General features: G+C 43.3%; 1 protein-coding gene across 1 annotated transcript in view; it reads right to left on the bottom strand.

Moving 5' to 3' along the window:
- LOC147445194 (glucose-6-phosphate 1-dehydrogenase, chloroplastic-like) overlaps window positions 1-7,863 on the bottom strand; it is a 61,579-nt gene extending 53,716 nt beyond the window's left edge. Inside the window, exons 1-4 of the mRNA XM_086524747.1 lie at window positions 7,434-7,863; window positions 6,573-6,794; window positions 6,193-6,287; window positions 5,905-6,019 (exon numbers count right to left, since the gene is read on the bottom strand). Of these exons, the coding sequence (XP_086380873.1) occupies window positions 5,905-6,019; window positions 6,193-6,287; window positions 6,573-6,794; window positions 7,434-7,628 (627 nt within the window). The 5' untranslated portion in view covers window positions 7,629-7,863. The remainder of the gene's footprint in view (window positions 1-5,904; window positions 6,020-6,192; window positions 6,288-6,572; window positions 6,795-7,433) is intronic.
- Window positions 7,864-20,031: the final 12,168 nt, after the last annotated feature.

Genomic DNA, 20,031 nt, shown 5'->3' with positions numbered 1-20,031 from the left:
GTAACTCCCAAGGCATATAAATAAGACCCATTACATTGTAATCGGGTTGGCATTTGTCGGCTGTACTTCTGTTAGCTTTTGTTTCATAATCCTTAGTTCCCGAGCTATTCTTGAGCTACATCATCTTTATCTGTAATCCTAAATACAGCAGTCGAGTGTACTTCAGCCATACATACTTTGTACTCATTCTCTCTGAATTTGAACATCATTCTCAGTACTTCTCATTTCAGTAGATGTATTCCACTTCAGTTTCTATCTCCTTTCCAGTTCTACTGCTTGAACTAACACATCACCAGTAGCTGTAATCTTCTAACACTGGAATCAGCTATCTAAAGAGATCAGCTCCAATTCCAACCCCGGATGTGAATAGTAGTGATATCCATATGGGCTCCAACCATTGTACCCAGGAGGAGGTGGGGGGGGGAGAGGTGGTGGCAACGGCAGTGGCAAAAGGCGGTTGCACTGGATCAAGGTCAGACAGTTGTACCCATGTTCCTAAAAACTCCCCCAATTGCAAGAGAAGGCTAAGTAGATTGTCGATTTGAGGCTCTTGTACTTTTTGGTGATGGAGGAGGTGGTATCACTTGGGGCATCAGAGGGGCAACACGTAATTTAGGAGCTATTGGAAACTTTGCACCATTGGGAGATTCTGCCGAGGATGCCGCAAAAGTATGTCGCGGAGCTCGTCAAGAAGAAACTGCAGATACTCTGTAGAATCCAGAAACACCATCTTGCTCTGTCTATTCTTGTAAGGACCCGTATGCTTTCAGAAAAGCACACGATTGGAGCTAACGTGCCAACAGAAAAGAACACATTGAACAAACTTTAGACACTTCCAAACAATTGAATTGTGTGTGTGTGTGTGTGTGTGTGTGTGTGTGTGTGTGTGTGTGTGTGAGAGAGAGAGAGAGAGAGAGAGACTTTAAATAAGACACGGAATGGCGTAGTTCCAACCCCAGAAAGCACTGGCCCCAAACTAAGGCGCCCCTTTCAATATTTCTTTATACTGCTTCAACTCAATACAATGCTAGCAGCACTGCTTTGCACCTCTCGCAGGTAGAATCCAAAGGGTGAGCCCTTAGCACATATTTTAAAGGCCCTTGGCCTACCACAAGCAGTTACATAAAAAGCATCAAGCTCTAAAAGCATCTCATCCCAAAAGCTAGCGCCCCCAAGGGTTGTCCGTATAGCAATGCCACGTCATCTGCTTTCGTAATTTGTGGGCATCCGTACAGGTGCTAGGGTTTAGGCCCCTCCGCCAGGATCTGCGGGTTGGCTAGGGTCTTTTGTGACTTGACACGTCAGCACTTTGTGACATCCTTCTTGGGAGTAGTTGCCACGGCAAGAAAGATCTTGCACAGAGAGGGGCCGGCTTGCCAGTGGTGGACATCGTCTCGTAAGTTACATGAGAACACGTGCTTGTTGTAAACCTGTGTGAACCACCTCTTGGAGGCCCCACTTTGGAGCTCGTGTGAATCTCCTCTCCTAAGGGTCAATAGAGAGCTTCTCTAACGGGCACGACACAGATTGAAGTAGGAGCTCAAGCGAGCATAGGGTTCAATGGCACCACAATCACTTGAGGTCGGATCCGATGAGGTAGAGCCACTCGTACAAGGTTCAACAGCGCGAAACAAGCACGCACTAATGTCGAGGTTGGGCAGAGCGTGAAGAGGCACGCCAGCTTGAGAGAGAGACGAGGCGAGACTATGCCTTAACACCCCCCTAAAGGGCTGCCCATCGCCCAAGGGGAGACTGTGGAAGAGAGAGAGAGAGAGAGAGAGAGAGAGAGAGAGAGAGAGTGTCAACATGAAGCGGCGAAGTGTCGATTCCAGATGCACTCGACCCAAAGACTGGTGCCCCTTTCAGTATTTCTTTCTTATTGATACTTCACAAGGTACAATGTCCGAGGGTCCTCTCTCTGCAATGCTCCCAAGCTAATCTACAATAGAAGAGGGCCTTGGCTCTGATTAAAGAGTTACAAGGGAGCCAAAAAACGGGGCACCCCAAAGGTTATCCATTAATAAGCTCTGCTCCCAAAAGCTTACGTAGAGGCTACCGTAAAACGCAGAAAATCCATATGGATGCCACGTCAGCAACTTCCGCGATTTACAAGATTTCAGTACAGCTAGTCATGACATCAGTGCGCTGCTTTTATTTTTAAGGGTTTAGGCCCCTTGGTCGTGCTTTGTAAGTTGGGTTAGGGTTAGGTTTTATTAAACCCTAAACCTATGGTTGCCAACGTCACAATTTGTGACATAACCCCCTCTTGAAAGAAGAGTAATCACCCTCAATTACGCCTATAAAATAGACACAAGGACAAAGACTAGCTTAGTGGACACTGACTCTTAAGTACTCATAGACTAGACTGCACACATCCAGCACTTGTAGAGAGATGACAGTCGTTGAACAGTCACACCCATAGACTAGACTGCACACATCCAGCACTTGCAGAGAGACGACAGTCGTTGAACAATCACACCCATTGTAACTTATTTAGCAATCACATCCAAACCGTGTTGATCTTTTCATGGATATCTTGATCTACTAAACCTCGTTACTATCACATTCACATCGCTTGTCAGGTGAATACATAAAATGTTGCAGTTATTTCATCTTTTCGACACGTACACAAACAATACACACATGAGAGAGCACATATAACAAGTTCATTTTAGAAACTCCCATTTCAATCTACATCTTTTCATGAGGTCAATCAGCAAAACACTGTCAGTATGTCAGTACCCCTAAAATCTCGAAGAGAAATAACTGTCTTTATTCCAATCGAGGTAACCTGTGAGAAAGGAGTGGAGTGGCTACCCCCTTGTGCACCGGCACCGCACCAGATTCAACCTGTTGATTCATTGATCACTTTTGGAAGTCACTCCTAAACCAAAAGCCTCAAGGTAAAGCTCTAATATTTGAGGAGAATTTGAGAAGTACTCCTCCCTGAACTTAACCAAATATCAGCGGACCAGCTTACCTTTCACTTTCCTCTCCTTGTGTGCTAGGATCTGTTCTAGAACAAGAATCTCTTCCACTTTTGGTTGCTCGTTTGGCTCCCTGTCCTCTTAACACTTCTCCTTTTAAAGGTCTCACGCAGATGGAATGCATTGTAAATCTTCCAAGTATCTCGCAACTTCAGTTGAAAGGATACATCATTGATCTTTTCTTGTACCTAGAAGGGCCCATAATATCACATACTAAGCTTTGGGAAAGCCTCTCCTTACCCTTCCTCTTTCCTAGGCATGCTTTCTCAAACCGAAGTAGCACCCAATCATTCTCCTTCAACTACAAGTCATGTCCATGCTTGTTTGTTGCCTTCTTGTGTCGTGCTTGAGCCTTCTGCAAACTCTCCCTTACCTTGGCAAGAGCAGTACCTAGATCGTGCGTGTACTAATCTACTTCAAAAATCTTGTCCTTGGTGCTTATAATCGGTGAAACCTTTCTGATACCCTTGACAATCTCACATGACTTCTTCCCCCTGGATGTGTAAACAGTGTTGTTGTAACCAAACTTCACCAGAGGCAAATACTTCTCCCATTGAGTCTTGTGATCAGAGAGATAGGACTTCAACAAATCCAAAACGACTAATAGAGAAATGCTACAACACTCAAAAGTCATGAGTGAACTACACACTATATGTGAGGGAACTCCCTCGGAACTGAGAGTGAAAATTGTTGTTGATCTTCCTCTAGCTAGAACCCCTCTTTAAAATTATTACCCCACTCTCAGAGTGCATATATCCAACAGAGAAGTACACACATCAATATTGAAATTGCAAATAATACAGCAAGATCAAGAGAACCATGCATCCAAGCTTTGCAAGGAAAGAACAAGGGGCTATAGAAATCCACCAAATAGATTGTCAATCCGACCCGCTATACGTTGAACCACAAAATCTGAAAGTAGTCGAGGACACTATCTCCCAAGTTGGCAGCATGTCTGTCACAAGCTTGGACACTCCAAGCGAGAAATCAATAGCAGCACACCAACAAAAACTGCAAAATCACTCAACTTTAAAAGAGAGAGAGAGAGAGAGAGAGTCGACGCGGCACGGTGGAGTGCTGACCCAAAAGACTGGCGTCCCTTTTGGTATTTTTTTATTATTACGAGTCGCAAAAGTACAACTTCCGAAGGTCCCCTGCTCTTAGACTCTGCATCCAGATGCTCTTCCGAGAGAGAGACCCAAGGGCTCTTTTAAACTTACATATGATGCCTAAAAGCAAAGCCCCAAAAGCACCTGCTCCCAAAAGCTAGCGCTGAAATCTGCCCAAAACAACCAGCACTTTTTGCGGAAAACCATACAACCTACCACGTCAACACAGCAGCACAAATTGCAGAATTCTGTACAGTTTTGCCACGTCAGCAATCCGTACACCTACCACGTCAGAAATCAGAGCGTTTTACGAAAATCAGTCTCAAACCTCAACCTTTGGGTTTTTAGGGTTTTGGGCACCACAGTCGGTGCTCACAAGTTCTTTAAGTTGGTCAGTGCAGGCCCGAAGGCATTACATCAGCCCCTAGGCATACAAGGAGAACGGATCTGATAGTGAAAAACCCCTTGGATATTCACGCATACAACGATAGCGTATCTAATAGTGAAAAAATCCCTGAGATATTCAATGATTACAAACCATAGGGAAATGGAAAATCCGAACGGGGAACGGCAACATGCATGAAATGCCATTCCCTGTTTCGGATACTCACGTCTGAAACACGGAACGGGGATCCGGAACGGGAAATTAGGATGGGAACGGGGAACGGGGACCTAAAAATGGCCATTCCATGTAACCTAGGGACGTTCTTGGGGCACTCTTGATATGCTTAATGGGGATGACTCGTCAATTGCAAGTTAGGATGGCCAGCATTTCACTCTAAAGCATTTGTAAGGCTTGTTACACACAAGTTTGAATGGTGAGCCTTCCTATTCACCCTCTACATACATTCTGGTTGAGCTCTTCTATACTTTGCACAATACTTCGGATGCCTTTGCAAGTTTGCTGGCTCCTTCAAACCCACGCAGCAGCCACGCACTCAGTTTCTCAGTTCACGGGGCAAATGTTTGTATTCTTCAAAGTTCGGCATCACTAGAGATCATAGATATTGGTACTAATCTCATTCAGAATGGTTCTTCTTCACTCATGATATCAGAGCCTTGAAAACAAGCCTTCATGTGTCTCTATTGTTGCTCAGCTTTATGGGCTATTATGCAACCTGTCAGGTTTGTTGCATGAAAAAAATAGACAGTCATGAAATTTAGAGCTTCCAACTTAAAGCTTGATATAGGACTTTCCTGACAATCTCCTGCAACATAACCTTAGGTAACCATATCTGATAATCCTGGCTTCAAGAGGCTGTGATCTAAAACTCATCGCACCTTACCATCCCCACACTCTCGTCTTGACCACGCCTGCATAAAGATTCTGATTTTCAACAGCATATTCCTCTCCTCGCACAAGGCATTGTCACCCCTTGCAGACATCTTGAATGCAAACCACAATTCCATTTTCTTGGTATTTTTCCAGATTCTTCTTCATCTAAATGCCCCAAAAAGGTACCTTGATCTAGATACCACATATACCACACTAAAGACAGAAGATCCTTATGACATAACATCATAACTTTCTCTCCAAAGATGAGTAATCACCAAAGACTTTATAGGGCTCGGTATTGCTTCCCTCCCTTCCCCACAGATGTTCAGGGGTGAACAAAATCGCCAAAGACTTAGTATAAGTTAAAACTTGAACCTAACAACCTCTTGATTTTGGATTCATGTCTCCTTAGACTTGCTAACAGAGGGAAAATCTCCTAATATAATGCCAAGGCTTTTGCCAATAAATTCCCATCTACATTCTATTAAAAAGGTACACTAAAACAGCATCGAAGATGGAGTTGCAAACATACCTCTAGCTTCTGCAAGTGAGTATTAAGCTGTGACATTTTTTCACCGGAGTCATAGCCCCCGGATTGATAAGCAACTCTGCTAAGGAATTGCTTGACAGTCTCTCCGCAGTCATGCCTGCAATATGCAAAGCGCACATGAGCAAGCTACAAAAAAACATGCCACTGAAGCCAATATAGTTGATCAATGCTAATTGAATGTAGATGTCCGGCCCCACTCTTCTTTATCAACTGAAATAGCTCAAGCACCGAAAAGAACTCACACATTATTCTCAAATACATGGCACTTACGGATGATCAACTCTACACGTAAGGTGTTCTGAAATCATATCCTTCAAAGATTCACTGGAAAGCTCGGATCTGGAATAACCTAATATGTGCAGATTCTGCAAAGATAGAATGCCTCGATTGGAAATCTGGAACTTGGTTGTGCGCATCCTTTCAGGTGTAAGGATGAAAACAAAGAATAAACACAGCACAAAGCAGCATGCGCAGACAAGCACTTTGAATCAATTGGCAAGACCAATAGTGTGGATGTGGGCATTCAGTGGTTGGTACTACAAGAACATAGTGACATGTTTGTTGATTGTAGCCGCAGTGCAGCATAATGTGACAATCAGACCCAAACAAAGTACCAAGCAGGGCAAGAACTTTCAAAGATCGCATGATACCTTGGGAAGGCAGCCTTTGTGGAAAAGGGCAAACAGGGCAGGAAAGATCTTGCTCCGAGCTAGTTCCCCTGTGGCTCCTACCACGATGATGGATAGTGAGGGACCATCGGTATCATTCCTTGGTCCATCATTGTCTAAAGTGGTCACAGTGTCTTTTTGTGTTCTGTCTGCTATTGGTGGTGAGAGCTCCAAGGTGGTGGTAGGCACAACTGCAACTTCAGCCTATGCAAACAATGACACTCTACTCAGTTCAATGCATTCCATCACCTGAAGATGAATTTCAGCTTCAATATTATTAACCAAAATATGTATATTTTCATTGCTACAAATCTCTATCATGCTTCTACAATTTCTCTATCAGCATTCATACATGTGAGCATATGTGCAAATCCTGACGTACGCATTATCATTTTACATCATACGAGGTCAGTTCATCCACAATTTAACCTGGTTTTCAGAAATTAAATGTACATGGACTGAATCTCAGTGTGCAAGGAGCTCAAAGTTTTCTGTGATGCAACAAGACAACAAAAAGCAATTATACTTGTTGAAATGAAAAGCTTGAAACTGCCCATGCGCCACTAAATGTCCCATCGGCAATCAGTATAATACTGCACAGGGAACAGGGATGTCCTTACAATCTAGTGACATGACAATGCATTTTTTCTTCAGTCATACGTGGATGTGTTGTGGAGCATTTCTTCATTTGGTTATCCATCACTAATGCCATAAGATAATCGCAAATTCCGGTAACACAAAACATATAGTGGATCTGGCACTAGCCTGTTAATATTGCTACTATCAACGGGCACTTGTGAATGCAACCATACTTGAATTCAATCATGAGAAAGAAGGACGTACTGGTGTGTGATTTTGGACTTGGATTGAAGAAGTAGAGGAATGGTTGTTCGTAAGTTCTGCCAAAACTGCCTTATTCTGTTTGCCACTTCTGAGAGAGAGCCAGCTGGAGGGAGGGGAGAAGGAAGATGGCAGCCTGATGAGGGAGATTTGGGTCATTCTCAAGTCTCTGTGAGCTAAGAGGCCCTGCAAGGCCATGATCGGAGCTGCGATCCGATAAAATTGCAGACAGGCGAAGCTTGAGGGGGGGTTGGTGAAGCGTCGCCTTGACTAGTGATAGGAGCCCGTGAATGTAACTGCAAGGCGATCAAGGATACAGAGTAGGTGCACGCATGCACTTGGTAGAGAGCACTGTTGGCAGCGAGCTGGGTGCTTCGTAGAAGCTCAATATGCGAGCTGATCGCGCTTGAAAAAACCATGCAAAGAGAATTATTTTTTACGTTTCGAAGGGCTATGTTTATATACCTTATCCTTCCAACTAGTGGCCCTGCCATGTAGGACTTTAGGATTCAGTCTAGATATTTAACTGTGTGCAATGCTAAAATCATTTCTTTAAAAGAAAAGATTCCCGTGGCCCTGCCTTCCCCTGCCTGCTCTTCGTCCCTCCCTCTTTTCCATGTGTCCCAGAGCCCCCCCCAAACCTTCAACTGCCTTACATGCAATTGAGGGCTCTTGTAGATGCACTGTGAGGGTTATTGATGCAACGCAATAGCAAGCACGAGGATTATTGACGCCACAATAGCAAGTGCACAGGGATTTGATAGCAACGCATGTGCACCAATCAGCAATGTTGGCCAACTATTCATTATCTCGAAGCACTCCATCCAATCTATTTATGATACGTTGCATAGTAAAGAACTCGGGGGACAACATCTTCACAGATTCTTACCCATTTTTCCCTTTTTTGGGTGTGGGGTGTTGTGGCACACATAATGGGATGAAGGTTAACAGAATCTATTTAATCTATATTCTATATCTTATCTCATAACTATATAATGGTGGGAAGGTGTTGCCACATGGCAATCCTCCACCCCGTCGTGTCCCCTACTTATGGTGCACTTGCTCCCCCTACTTTCGGCTACAAGGCCTTTCCTTGATATGTAGGATAAGGTTCCTTGACTTCAGGGCGGAGTTAATAAACCGGTGTTCAGCCTATTCTTGAACCATCTTGAGATTTTTGATGCTTAGTCCCTCCGACCATCCTCCCAATTGCACCTTTGGTACCATTGTCAACCTACTCTCTCATCCTCACAAGCCTCCAATGTGGCTTGAAGAGTCCATACCAAAGAACTCTCTCTCTCTCTCTCTCTCTCTCTCTCTCTCTCTCTCTCTCTCTCTCTCTCACACACACACACACACACACACACACACAACAAACAACAAGTCGGTTGGAATTAGGGTTGCAGGGAAACACACACAGCTTGGAGAAGACGAAGGAAGCTCAAGGCACACAACAGAGAGTGTATTACTTAGTGTGCAATGGAAAGAAGGATAGCCCTAGAATGAATGGGCGTATATACAATGCACAGGGGAAAAAACCTCCTAGAGAGGGAAAAAATGCCCCAGCGGTCCTAAGTGTGCTCACACACATCACTATCACATGTATATGGTAACAAATCCCCCCTAGAGTGATGCGGTGAACGAGAGCTAGCACATGAGTAAAGGGAAGTGCCATGCCGTGAGAACATGATCAGTCCACAAAGGATAGTAAGCCCAAAGCTTTGTGGAAAGCTTCGAACTTCTCATGAGACAATGCCTTTGTGAAAAGATCTGCAAGGTTTTCCTGTGTTGGCACATAAGCCAAGATGATCTCTCTTGCTAAGAGCCTCTCCTTGACAGAGTGGTAATGCACCTCAATGTGCTTTGTGCGAGCATGAAAAACTGGGTTCCTCGTAACTGCCAATGCGCTCTGGCTGTCAGTGTAGATAGTGTTGGCAGTGTCCTATCCAACACCCAAATCACCCCATAAGGCGTCTGAGCCATACACACTTAACTGTAGTTGTGAATACTGCCCTGTACTCAGCCTCACAACTAGAAGTGACCACAGTAGGTTGCTTCTTGTTCAACCATGGTTGCTTCTTGCTCAACCATGATATACATGAACTGCCAAGCATGAAACAAAAACCACTTGTGGACACTCGCGTGTCAAAACAACCAACCCAATCTGAGTTCCAAAAAGCATGTAAGTCTAGCGGCAATGATCCCCCCTTGGGATAAAACAAGCCAAGATGTAATGTGCCACTCAAGTAGCGGAAAATCCTCTTGACAGCCTGCCAATGTTTAGACCTTGGGCTATGCATAAATATGCTAACCTTTGAGACTACAAACTGAATATCCGACCTCATGTTGCATACATAAATGAGGCAGCCAAAAGCAGTTTGGTAAAGAGTGACATCAGCAGCAGCAGGATCACCAGCATCATGTAGACTCAACTTCAAACCTGTTTCCATGGGAGTGGCAATAGGTTTGCAATCCTCAAGTCCAAACTTACATAGCAATGTGTCTATGTAACTTTTCTAACACAAGGCAATACCACCATCACATTGCTTAAACTGTATGCCCAAGTAATGATGCAACAACCCCAAATCTTTCATCTTGAAAGTAGCGTTCAAATCAGCCTTAAATTCAGCAATATGTGCCTCATTGGGACCAGTGATCAACAAATCATCCACATAAAGAACAACGCTGAGAAGTACAGTTCCTCACAGTTGACATACAATGTGCTTTCTGTTGGACTGTTACGAAAGCCTCCTTTGACCAAATGAGTGTCAGATTTCTCAAACCAAGCACGAGGAGATTGCTTCAACCCATACAAAGCCTTCTTACATCTGCACACTTTGTCCTCTTATCCTTTCTACCACGAGGCTGCGTTACATAAACTTCCTCAAATATGTCACCATTTAAGAAAGCAGTAACAATATCTGACTGATGTACATCCCAACCAAAATGAGCTGCCAATGCACATAGAAAACGAACAGTAGTCATATGACAAGTGGGAGCAAAAGTTTCTTCATAATCTATGCCTTTTTTCTGCGCATAGCCTTTTGCAACAAGTCAAGCCTTATGGCGATCAATCTCACCATCCGGCTTGAGTTTCAACTTGTAAACCCACTTTGTACCATTAGCCTTTTTGCTAGGAGGCAAATCACATAAAGTCCATGTGTCATTTTCTATAAGTGCATCATATTCTGATTGCATGGCAGCCATCCAATTTTTTGAATTTTGTGCTTCATCAAAAGACAGAGGTTCCTCAACATCATGTAAGCTAGGCACAGCCAAATCATAACAATCTGATGCATAAGATGCATGGTGAGAGCCTGAACGATTTCGACTAGACATAGGTGCATCCAATTTACTGTCACGCAAAGTATGCACTAGCCATTTAGGCATACCTCTAGCCTGCTCATTTTCAGCCCTTTCCTCATCAAGTACATCATGTACATCTGCATCAGTAATAGGCTGATCTGTAACATTTTCAGAAACCCCCATAGGCTGTACATTTGCCTCATTGGAATTTACATTCGGGCTTCCACCATTGAAAAGAGGCAACAAAGTGTCATAAATGTCCTGTGAGCTTACATTACTGTCTCTAGTACATGACAGCAAGGGCTTATGAACACAATCTTCCACAAACACAACATCCCATGAAACTAGAATACGCTTTGTTTGTGAATGATAAAACCTGTAACCTTTGCTTTCAACACTATAACCAACAAAAATACATTTGACAGCCTTATCATCCAATTTTCTGTTTGTGGCACCAAAGCATATGCCAAACAACCAAAAACACGCATGTGCTCAATATAAGGCTTTCTATCATGCCATGCTTCATATGGAGTAATAGACTCCAAGGCTTTTGTAGGACACCTATTTAGTACATAAGTGGCACACATGATGGCCTCAAGCCAAAAAGAATGCAGGAAAGCTTGATTTTTAACCATACATCGTGCCATTTCCATAAGTGGCCCGTTTTTCCTCTCAACAACACCATTTTGTTGAGGCATATAAAGCATTGTACATTGGTGTTTTATCCCACAACTAGCCAAAAATGCATTAAATTTATGAGACATATACTCCCCTCCCCCCCTAGATCGAAATGGAGGGTGCCCATAGTACATTTCGAGACATTTTCAGCCATAGCCAGAAATTATTTGAAGCACATAAAAACTTCGGACTTCGTTTTAAGTGGAAATACCCTTGCATGTCTGGAGTAATCATCAATGAAAGTAACGAAGTAAAGGTAATTGCCCAAGCACGGAGTTTGCATGGGCCCACAAACATCACTATGCACAAGCTGCAACCTGCATGTGTCCTGACTGAACCATCCTTTGGAAACTTAGAACGCTGCATCTTACTCAAAATACAGCCTTCACAAACATGTTTGACAAGTGCTTCAAGAGGCGGCAAAGAAGCAACCATATCAGATTTCTGCAAACGCAGCAAACTTGCAAAATTCAGATGCCCAAAACGTGCATGCCAAAGTTTTGCATCTGAAATAGCCTAGAATCCACAATTGCATTTGCAAAATTTTGCCCACACTTGTCATACAAAGTGAGCCTATACAACCCACAACATAAAATGCCAGATGCAACAATTTCATCATCGAAACTGAGATCATGTACTGAACATCTATCATCCACAAACTTAACTACAAGTCCAAGTCTAGCAAGTGCAGATACAAACAAAAGATTATTCTTGATCCCAAATACATAAAGTGCATCAACAAGTGTGAAAGAACTACCATTTGCAGCAATAAGCGCCATCTTTCCAACTCCGTGAACCGGATAAGAGGCATTGCTGGCACAAGTAACAGAATTCTCGTGAGGGACAGACTCAAGAGAGGTGAACAAATCACGTGTGAGGTAATGTGCTTTATAGCACCACTATCAAAATACCACACATTTGAATCTGCAGCAATTGACATGCATGCATCATGAACAACAAGATTATAGGTACAGTCTGCATTAAAAGCCCATTCTGCATCAACATCAGCACCACAGTCTCCTTTCACAGAAGACTCAACAATGGTTGCATTTGTAGTGGAACCACCCTCTTTCTTCTTAGCCTCTTTGGCCTTCAACTTAGGACACTACTTGATCAAGTGATCATTAGCTTTACAATAATGGCAACGCGTCTTCTTTTTGCCCTTATCACCAGAATTTCTAGACGAATTGCTGCCAGTAGAAGCATTAGGAACATGTGATTTTCCACTCGCAAAAGAACCATAAGAAGTGGCTGCATTGTTGCTACCACCCTTTCTTTGAGCAAAAATAAAAGCATGTTCAACTGCACGCTGTCTAGTCCTCTTTTCATTGACTCTTGCAACAGCAATGTGCACAGTGCATCAAACTTGACAAGTTCAGGATTTCCTTGGGTCATAAGTCTCCAAGTACTAGCAAAAGTCTGGTAAGAATCTGGCAAAGCATCAAGAACAATCTGCATAAGGGAAATATCCGAAATGACTTCACTTGCAAAAATAAGTTGCTCATTGGTATCCTTGACACTAGCAAGGAAAGTGTCCATATCATCTTCCTTGTGCATAATCTTCGATTCCAGCTCTTTACGCAGCAATGCAATTTTAGCCTCATTGCGGCTTTCATAAAGACCAGCCAGAATATCCCAAGCATGTTTTTTTAGATTTCGTTGAACGAATGTGAGGAGTAATGGTGCGCTTTACACAACACAATCAATGCATGAGCCTATGAATCCTTTACATCCCAACGAGCTTGTTCTGTCGTAGGCAAAACAACTCTAGCAGCAACAATCCTTGCAGCAAGACAACATCCTCAACATCACCTACATCCTCAGAACCCGGACGTACATCAATGCCCTGCACAATATTCCGGATGCCCTTTGAGACAAGAACGTGTTGCATCATGTAAGCCCACATAGGGTAATTGTTCCCATCCAATCTGTCCTCAACAACAAACATCTTGAGCACATCTGTGTTGTTGTCAGCCATGGTAAATGTTGCACCTGATGTGAAATCTACCCAAAAAGAGGAGAAGGAGAGCGAGAACAACACGTGCTATACAGCAAAAACTATAGAAGATTGTAAGGAACTGTTATGCAGAAAATGGCACTAACAAAAATTCTACACAAAATGATGAAGTTGCTTGTGCAGACTTGGCTATATTGAAAACGGAGGCCGAAATGAGCTCGAATCAAAAGACTAAGCTCTTCGAGCTTATCCGAAATTTTTGTCGACCTACCAACGCTTGCTCACTGAAATCGGAGAAAGTAATAAGCATTTGTTGGAGCTGATGGCGACTAAGCCCGAGAGGACACAACCTGTTCTGATACCAATTGGTGGAATTAGGGTTGCAAGGAAACGCACACAGCTTGGAGAAAAGGAAGGAAGCTCAAGGCACACAATAGACAGTGTATTACTTAGTGTGCAATGGAAAGATTGATAGCCCTAGAAGGAACGGGTGTATATACAATGCACGGGGGAAAAAACCTCCTAGAGAGGGGAAAAATGCCCCTACGGTCCTAAGTGTGTTTACACACATCACTACCACATGTATATGGTAACAAAGTCATCTTCCTCTCAGTTTCCTTGATTCATGCACGTCTTAGCATGAATCACTACATTTCTCAATTTCACGTAATAGCATGGTGAGTCAGTGACTCTTGACGAGTCGATGACTCTCAACCACCTTGGAGATAGCCGCTTGATTTGGTTTCCTTAGTAAGAACCTGCGCCAAGTTATAGCGAGGCAACATAGAGAGAGAGAGAGAGAGAGAGAGAGAGAGAGAGAGAGAGAGAGAGAGAGAGAGAGAGAGAGAGAGAGAGAGAGAGAGTCTAAGTACCACACACTACTAGAGTGCTTAGCTTTTGCTCCATTGAACTTGCTTCCCTCACATTTTCAGCCATGACTTAAACCTACACATTTTCCTCTCCCAGCCACAATGTGGGCTCTCCATTGTGACTCTCATCACCACAATCCTTGCCCTCTTGGCTAGATGGACCAAAAAAACGGTTCTAGTTCAAATTGCAACATCACTTTTTCTCTTTACTTCATCTTCAAATACAACTCCACTTCCCCATTTCCCTCCCACAAACATTTATTTAGGTTGGCAACTCCTCTCTCCCTCTCTCCTAAATGGGGACGGGCAAGATTCCTTCCTCTTTGTGTGAGTGTGTGATAACAGGTTTCCACACTCCGCTCTAACTTTACTGTAGATATAGCAAGAACCTCACATTAATGTTAATACAAGGGATGTAGTAGATCTAGCTAGGACATGGAGGCAACAAGGATGTGTCAGATCCGTGAAAAACAATATCAATGCAAGCTACAATCCGTACTCTCACTCAAGTGACCCCAAATCATCAAAGGCTAGTTTTGGGCCGCTAGTTAATCTCTACCATTTTAATGGCCAAATGATATCCAAATACAACCAGACTTGTGGGAATGAGTAAGAGGACCAGGATTGCCAATGTTGTATTCTCAAGTCATCCATGTTAAGAAATAAGACGTAGCTAAATAGATAATTGAGTAGATTACTTAATGGAGAGAGACAGATTTATATACACGAGATTATAGAGTAGAGAGAGAGAGAGAGAGAGAGAGAGTACACACGATATACGTGGTTCACCCAATGTGGGCTACGTCCACGGGAAAGCAGCCACTCAATGGCTTTAGTACTTCAAAACAAGAAGTAGTTTACAAAGGGATTATACCCTTAATGGAGCTCCCGCCTTGCTTCACTCTCACCACCTCACACTCACCTTGTTGCATCAACTTCACACTATGAAATGTGTGTAGAAATGGCCTCCTTTTATAGGCCAAAAGGGCTGCCCTCTCTTATGAGAGACATCCATGTGTAGCAGCCCTTGTGCGAATAAGTCCAAATCGGACCCTCCAATCCGCCCATGTGTGGCCGCCCTTGAGAAGACAAGTCCGCTTTTGAATTTGGCCACCGGCCACCGGCCATTGACTTCCGACCACCGGCCACCCGACCGGTTGTTTTGCGACCACTTTTCGGCCGTCGTCTGGCCATAATATTTCGGCGAAAAAGAATATTCCGGCGAAAAAAAAGTCTTGGGGGGCTCCGCCCCCGAGGCCTTTAAAGTTGCCCCTGATTCTTGTTCGTGAAAATTTTGGTTTCCGGTGAGTGATTTTCCTTCAAGCACGATGGCTTCTCCTCATAATGGGGGCCTTACAAATGTGCGCTTTTACCACAGAAAATTACAAGGGTAAATCAGGCTCCATACTTAACAATCTCCCACTTGGAGACTGATCTCCAAACCAAACCTGTGACTGCTTTCCATTCTGGCTTCTTATCCTTGAATGCCGATTGAAGATGAGCAAAAGCTCAACTTCTCCTTGTTGACCACCTTTGTAAACATGTCTGCAGGATTTTCACTTGTATGCACCTTTCCTAGCTTTAGTTGTCCCTCTTCCAAAAGAGTGCGTATGAAGTGATATCTCACCTCAATGTGCTTTTTCCTTGAATGAAAGGCTGAGTTCTTTGCAAGATGGATAGCGCTTTGGCTATCACTGTACAAGACACAATTGTCTTGTTTGAATCCAAGCTCTTCTAAGAATCTGTGAAGCCACAGAATTTCTTTGCTTGCCTCCGTCATTGCTACATACTCTGCTTCCGTGGTAGAAAGTGAAACCACTTTCTGCAGCTTTGAAGCCCAGCTTACTGCTGTGCCTCCAACCGTGAACACATAGCCAGTAGTGCTCCTTCGAGTATCTTTGTCACCTGCCATATCTGCATCAGCATACCCTTCTAGAAAAATATCAGTTCCTCCAAAATACAAAGCATTTGTTGTTGTCCCTTTTAGATACCTAAGTATCCACTTCACAGCTTGCCAATGCTCTTTACCTGGGTTGTCCATGAACCTACTCACAACTCCCACTGCATGTGCAATGTCTGGCCTTGTCCAGACCATAGCATACATTAGAGAACCTACCACTACAGCATATGGAACTTTAGACATATAGGCTATCTCCTCTTGTGTCTTTGGACACATATCCTTCGTTAGTTTAAAATGACCAGCCAAAGGTGTAGAAACTGGTTTTGCATTTTGCATTGCAAACCTTTCTAGTACCTTCTTGATGTAATCTTCTTGAGATAGCTTTATTGTCTTCTTCGTCCTGTCCCTTGATATTTTCATACCAAGTATCCTCTTTGCAGCACCTAAATCTTTCATTGAAAAAGATTTGGACAGCTCTTCTTTTAGGTCTTTGATGTCCTGCATGTTAGCACTTGCAATCAACATGTCATCAACATACAACATTAGGATGATGAATTTCCCATCTCCCAAATTCTCCGTGTAGACGCAGTGATCCGAGTTGCATCTTGTGAATCCATGATCCAACATCCATCGATCAAACTTCAAGTACCATTGTCTTGATGCTTGCTTTAAACCATACAAACTCTTCTTTAATCTGCAAACCATTTTCTCCTTACCTTTTACTTCATACCCCTTTGGTTGAAGCATGTAGATTTCCTCCTCTAAGTCACCGTGAGGGAATGCCGTATTTACATCCATTTGCTCGAGATTTAGATCATGAGCAGCCACAAGGCTTAAGACAAGCCTAATTGAGTTCATTTTTACAACAGGAGAAAATATTTCATTGAAGTCAATACCTTTCTTTTGAAAAAAACCTTTTACCACAAGCCTAGACTTGTACCTTTTCTTCCCACCTTCTTCTTCCTTTAGCTTGTACACCCATTTGTTTTGAAGTGCCCGCTTACCTTTGGGCAACTCAACCAACTCCCATGTTTGGTTGCGATGTAGTGAGTCCATCTCCACTTGCATGCTCTTCGTCCATTCTTCTTTGGATTCATGTTGCATAGCTTCTTCATATGATTCCGGCTCTCCAGAATCTCAGATCAAGAGATGGTTGAAGGAAGGAACAAACCTTTCTGGAGGTCTACTTGGTCTTGTAGATCTTCGGGGAATAGGTTGAGGCTCCTCATTTGGTTGACGTTGTTGCACATTGTCACCGTTTGCAATCCTTGAGTCTTCACCGTCCTCAAGCTCCATGTACTCATCACCTGTTTCTTTTGTTTGTTTTCTTTCCAAGTAATCTTTGTACATATTTTGTTCGTTAAAAATTACATCCCTACTCCTTAAGATTTTACCATCTTCAGGATTCCATAGGCGATACCCAAAGTCTCCTTCTCCATAGCCAATGAAGAAACACTTTTTGGACTTTGCATCTAACTTTGATCTTAGGCTTCTATCTATGTGCATGAAAGCCTCACACCCAAACACTTTGAGAAATGCATAATTCATCGGTTTACCTGTCCATGCCTCTTCTGGAACTCCCCCATCCAATGCCGTTGAGGGTGACCGATTGATTAAGTACACAGACGTACTTACAGCTTCCGCCCCAAGCTCAAGCGGTAGGCCAGCATGTAGCCGCATGCTTCGTGCTCGTTCCATGATTGTCGTGTTCATCCTTTCCGAAATCCCATTTTGTTGAGGTGTCCTTGGGGTTGTCCTTTGCCTCCGAATGCCATTGCTAGCACAAAAGCTTTCAAAAGCTTGGCTGCAATATTCGCCTCCATTGTCGGATCTGAGGCATTTAACCTTGGTACCTGCTTCATTCTCCACGAAGGCTTTCCACCTTTGAAATATGGAAAATACATCGGATTTATTCTTCATGACATAAACCCATGTTTTTCTAGTCGCATCGTCTATGAATGTTACATAGTACAATGAGCCACCAAGTGATGGTGTACTTGCAGGACCCCAAACATCAGAATGAACCAGCTCAAGTTTTTTATTTTTTCTTTCATTTCCTGATTTTTGAAATTTTACCCTCTTTTGTTTACCATAAACACAATCTTCACAGAACTCTAAGTCCACTTCTTTCAAACCTGGTAGAAGCTTCTTTGTTTGAAGGATTTGCATTCCTTTGGCACTCATATGCCCAAGTCGGTAGTGCCACACCGCACTGTCAACTTTTGTAGTTGCTGCACAAGCTGAAGGTTGCGTGCTAACAGTACACAAGTAAAGTGTACCGACTTTTTCACCCTTGGCAACCACCAAAGATCCCTTTGAGATCTTCCACCGTTTGTTTCCGAATGCAATGTTGTGACCTTCATTGTCCAATTGTCCTGTAGAGATCAAATTTTTGCGAAGAGAAGGAACATGCCTAACATCTTTAAGCTTCCATTCATTTCCGTTAGCAGTTTTGATAGAAACTGTACCTTTGCCGACAATATCACAAGCTTCATCATCTCCCAAGTATACATACCCAAAATTACCTTTGGTGTAGTCTTGGAAATGTTGCTTGTGTGGTGTCGCATAGAATGAAGCCCCGGAATCTACTATCCAGGAATTAGACACATTGTCTAATGAGAGAATTAGAGCATCTTGCTCTACTTTACCTGCCACATTGGCCTCCGATGTTGGTTTGTTGTCTTGAGACTCTGTCTCCTTCTTCTTCTTGGACCAACAATCCTTCTTGATGTGGCCCTTCTTGCCGCAGTTCCAACATTCAAGAACTGATTTTGTGCGTGACTTGCTCCGCCTTGAGCGATCACGACCCTTTTGGTTTTTGAACCTCTCCTTAAGCCTTCCTCTTATTTCCACTAATAGTGCAGCACTTGATGATTCTCCTGTGCTTCTCCTTCGCATTTTCTCGCTTAGGAGAACACCCACAACATCATCAAACTTAAGAGTATTTGTGCCAGAGATAGAATTACTTACAGCCATCACAAGGCTGTCCCAACTATCCGGTAGAGATGATAGTATAAGGAGAGCTCGCACTTCGTCATCGAAATTGATTTTCACTGATCGAAGTTGACTTATGTTTGTGTTAAAGTCATTTAGGTGTTCTGCAACTGAACCATTCTCTGCCATCTTTAGATTGAACAAGCGCTTCATAAGAAATACCTTATTGGATGCCGATGGTTTCTCGTAGACGTCGTCAAGTGACTTCATCAAGTCCTCCATGGTCTTCATCTCCGAAACATTGAAGGCCACCGTTGACGCCAAGCTTAACCGGATTGTTCCCAGTGCCTTTCGATCAAGGACAATCCATGCTTCATATGCCATTGTTGCGGGCTTCTTCGCAAGACCGCCTAGTGGCAAATAGAGGTCCTTCTGGTAGAGATAGTCTTCAATCTGCATCTTCCAATGTTGGTAGTTTTTGCCGTTGAACTTCTCAATCTTGAGCTTCCCTTCCTCCGCCATAACTCCCACTCAATTCAAGGAATCCTTTCCTTGAGATAATTTAGCTACGAGCAAACCTTGCTCTGATCCCAGTTGTTAGGAAATAAGACGTAGCTAAATAGATAATTGAGTAGATTACTTAATGGAGAGAGACAGATTTATATACACGAGATTATAGAGTAGAGAGAGAGAGAGAGAGAGAGAGAGAGAGTACACACGATATACGCGGTTCACCCAATGTGGGCTACGTCCACGGGAAAGCAGCCACTCAATGGCTTTAGTACTTCAAAACAAGAAGTAGTTTACAAAGGGATTATACCCTTAATGGAGCTCCCGCCTTGCTTCACTCTCACCACCTCACACTCACCTTGTTGTATCAACTTCACACTATGAAATGTGTGTAGAAATGGCCTCCTTTTATAGGCCAAAAGGGCTGCCCTCTCTTATGAGAGACAG

Source organism: Adiantum capillus-veneris, chromosome 12 (genome assembly GCF_014529385.1).
Source record: "Adiantum capillus-veneris isolate H3 chromosome 12, ASM1452938v2, whole genome shotgun sequence".
Taxonomy (NCBI): domain Eukaryota; kingdom Viridiplantae; phylum Streptophyta; class Polypodiopsida; order Polypodiales; family Pteridaceae; genus Adiantum; species Adiantum capillus-veneris.
Note: the sequence above shows the minus strand (reverse complement) of the source record. Positions and strands in the feature narration are given on the sequence as shown.